The sequence below is a fragment of the Emiliania huxleyi genome, assembly GCF_000372725.1.
Source record: "Emiliania huxleyi CCMP1516 unplaced genomic scaffold EMIHUscaffold_3460, whole genome shotgun sequence".
In the NCBI taxonomy this organism is placed as follows: Eukaryota; Haptophyta; order Isochrysidales; family Noelaerhabdaceae; genus Emiliania; species Emiliania huxleyi.
This window is the reverse complement of record NW_005199394.1, coordinates 1-1,964: the sequence shown is the minus strand read 5'-3', so window position 1 is coordinate 1,964 and position 1,964 is coordinate 1. Positions and strand designations below refer to the sequence as shown.

General features: G+C 61.5%; 1 protein-coding gene across 1 annotated transcript; it reads right to left on the bottom strand.

The window, feature by feature from the left end:
* Positions 1 to 93: 93 nt before the first annotated feature.
* EMIHUDRAFT_255434 (hypothetical protein) lies at positions 94 to 1,916 on the bottom strand (the record flags this gene model as incomplete). Its single annotated transcript, XM_005773097.1, has 6 exons — positions 94 to 232; positions 670 to 732; positions 808 to 882; positions 1,229 to 1,324; positions 1,486 to 1,587; positions 1,663 to 1,916. 6 exons carry the CDS (start codon positions 1,914 to 1,916, stop codon positions 94 to 96), a joined length of 729 nt encoding a protein of 242 aa, XP_005773154.1.
* Positions 1,917 to 1,964: the final 48 nt, after the last annotated feature.

Genomic DNA, 1,964 nt, shown 5'->3' with positions numbered 1-1,964 from the left:
CTCGCGTCGAGAGACCGGGATGGTGAAGCCGTACACGGGCGCCTGGTCGAGGGACTCGTTAAGTAAGGCCAATTAGGGGTGAGTAAGGGCGGATTAATTAAGGCTGATGAAGGGCGCCTGGTCGAGGACCTCGTCCTTGGCCTTGATGAACTGGAGCTGCGGGCCGGCGCCGATCATAAAGGTGATGCGCTGCGGTCCGACCTTGATCGTGAACATCGAGCGGTACCGCGACCTGCGGGGAAGGGGTGGTGGTTGTGTGTGTGTGTGTGTGTGTGTGTGTGTGTGTGTGTGGCTGTGTGTGTGTGTGTGTGTGGCTGTGTGTGTGTGTGTGTGTGTGTGTGTGTGTGTGTGTGTGTGTGTGTGTGTGTGTGTGTGTGTGTGTGTGTGTGTGTGTGTGTGTGTGTGTGTGTGTGTGTGTGTGTGTGTGTGTGTGTGTGTGTGTGTGTGTGTGTGTGTGCGCGCGCGTGCGTGTGTGTGTGTGTGTGTGCGTGTGTGTGTGTGCGTGTGTGTGTGTGTGTGCGTGTGTGTGTGTGTGTGTGTGTGTGTGTGTGTGTGTGTGTGTGTGTGTGTGTGTGTGTGTGTGTGGTGTGTGGCGGTGGTGTGGAGGGGGTTGTGTGGGGGTGGGGTGGTCGGACTCTCCAGATCTCTCGCGCCTGGAGCTCGCTCAACCTCGAGAGGGAGGGCGGGACGGTGCCGGAGAACGAGTTGTCGTCGAGCTCGAGCGTCTTCAGCCTGGGTGAGAGCTGGGGGAGGCGTGGGGGAGATACGGGGAGATGCGGGGGAGATCTACAACTACTGGAAGCCCACCTCCCCAGCCGCGAGACCGAATCCATTATCGTCCCCGACATGCGCGTGCTGTCGACCCACAGCTCGGTTATGGTGCTTCCTACAACCCGAGGCAGAGGGAGGGTGTGTGTTGTGTGTGTGTGTGGGGGGGGGTTGCTGCTAGGACGTGGATAGGGGTTCCAGATCTGGCAACGGATTGAGGTAGCGCTACTGCTGCTGCCCGAGAGAAGCGATGAGCTCTCGGCTGTATCTGCTCTCGGCCGCGTGTCTCGGCTAGATCTCGGCTGGATCTCGGCTAGATCTCGGCTGGATCTCGCCCATCTCGCTCGGGAGGGTGCCCGAGATGAGCAAGGGCGTTCTCCGGGAGCCGCCGATGTAGATCCTGTCGAGGCGAGGCAGCTCGAAGACGCTCGCGGGCAGCGTGCCGGAGAGTGAGCTGTACTTGGCCCGAACCGCGATCAGCTCGCTCATCTTGCTGCCAAAGAGCTCGGGCGGCAGAGTGCCGGTGACGCCGAGGGTGCCTTTGAGGTCGAGGTACCTGCGTGGTGAGGACACACCCAGCGTCGGGGCGGGAGGATGGTCTTGTGCAGTGCATTCAGAGCACCGTGTGGACACGAGGTACGCATACAGCCGAACCAGCGGAGCCGAGAGTGCTGGTTGGAATACATTGACACGTATTCCGCTTCTAGTTGGAGGTACTCGAGCGAGGTGAGCTGGCCGAGCTGGACTGGGAGAGTGCCCTTGAGCCTGCCGATGTGCCGCAGATCCAGCTCCGCGACCTCGTGTGTTGTTTTGTTGCACCTGCGTCGTTGGGAGAGAGCGGGCCAAACCTGTGCACGGGCACTCTACAGGCTCGCTTGGCGTAGGCGGGGGTACCTGACAAACTCCTTATTGCAGCAATCGATCGAAGGGTCGGGCCACTGCCATCCGACGTCGTACCCAACGAACCGTCCGTTCACTTCCTTTGTCCAGTCCTTCCCGTTCAGCGCCTTGTGCACGGCGGCGAGGACCCCGTTGCAGTCGAGAGTCGGCGCGAGCGCACGGTGCGCCCTCGCCGGAGCCGCCAACGGTGATGCGGCGGCGACGACGGCCGGATTGCCCGACGCTGCCGCGAGCAGCACAACGAGCATTTCGACCCAACCTGGAATGCTCTTCGGCGCTCTCCGACGGCTAACCTC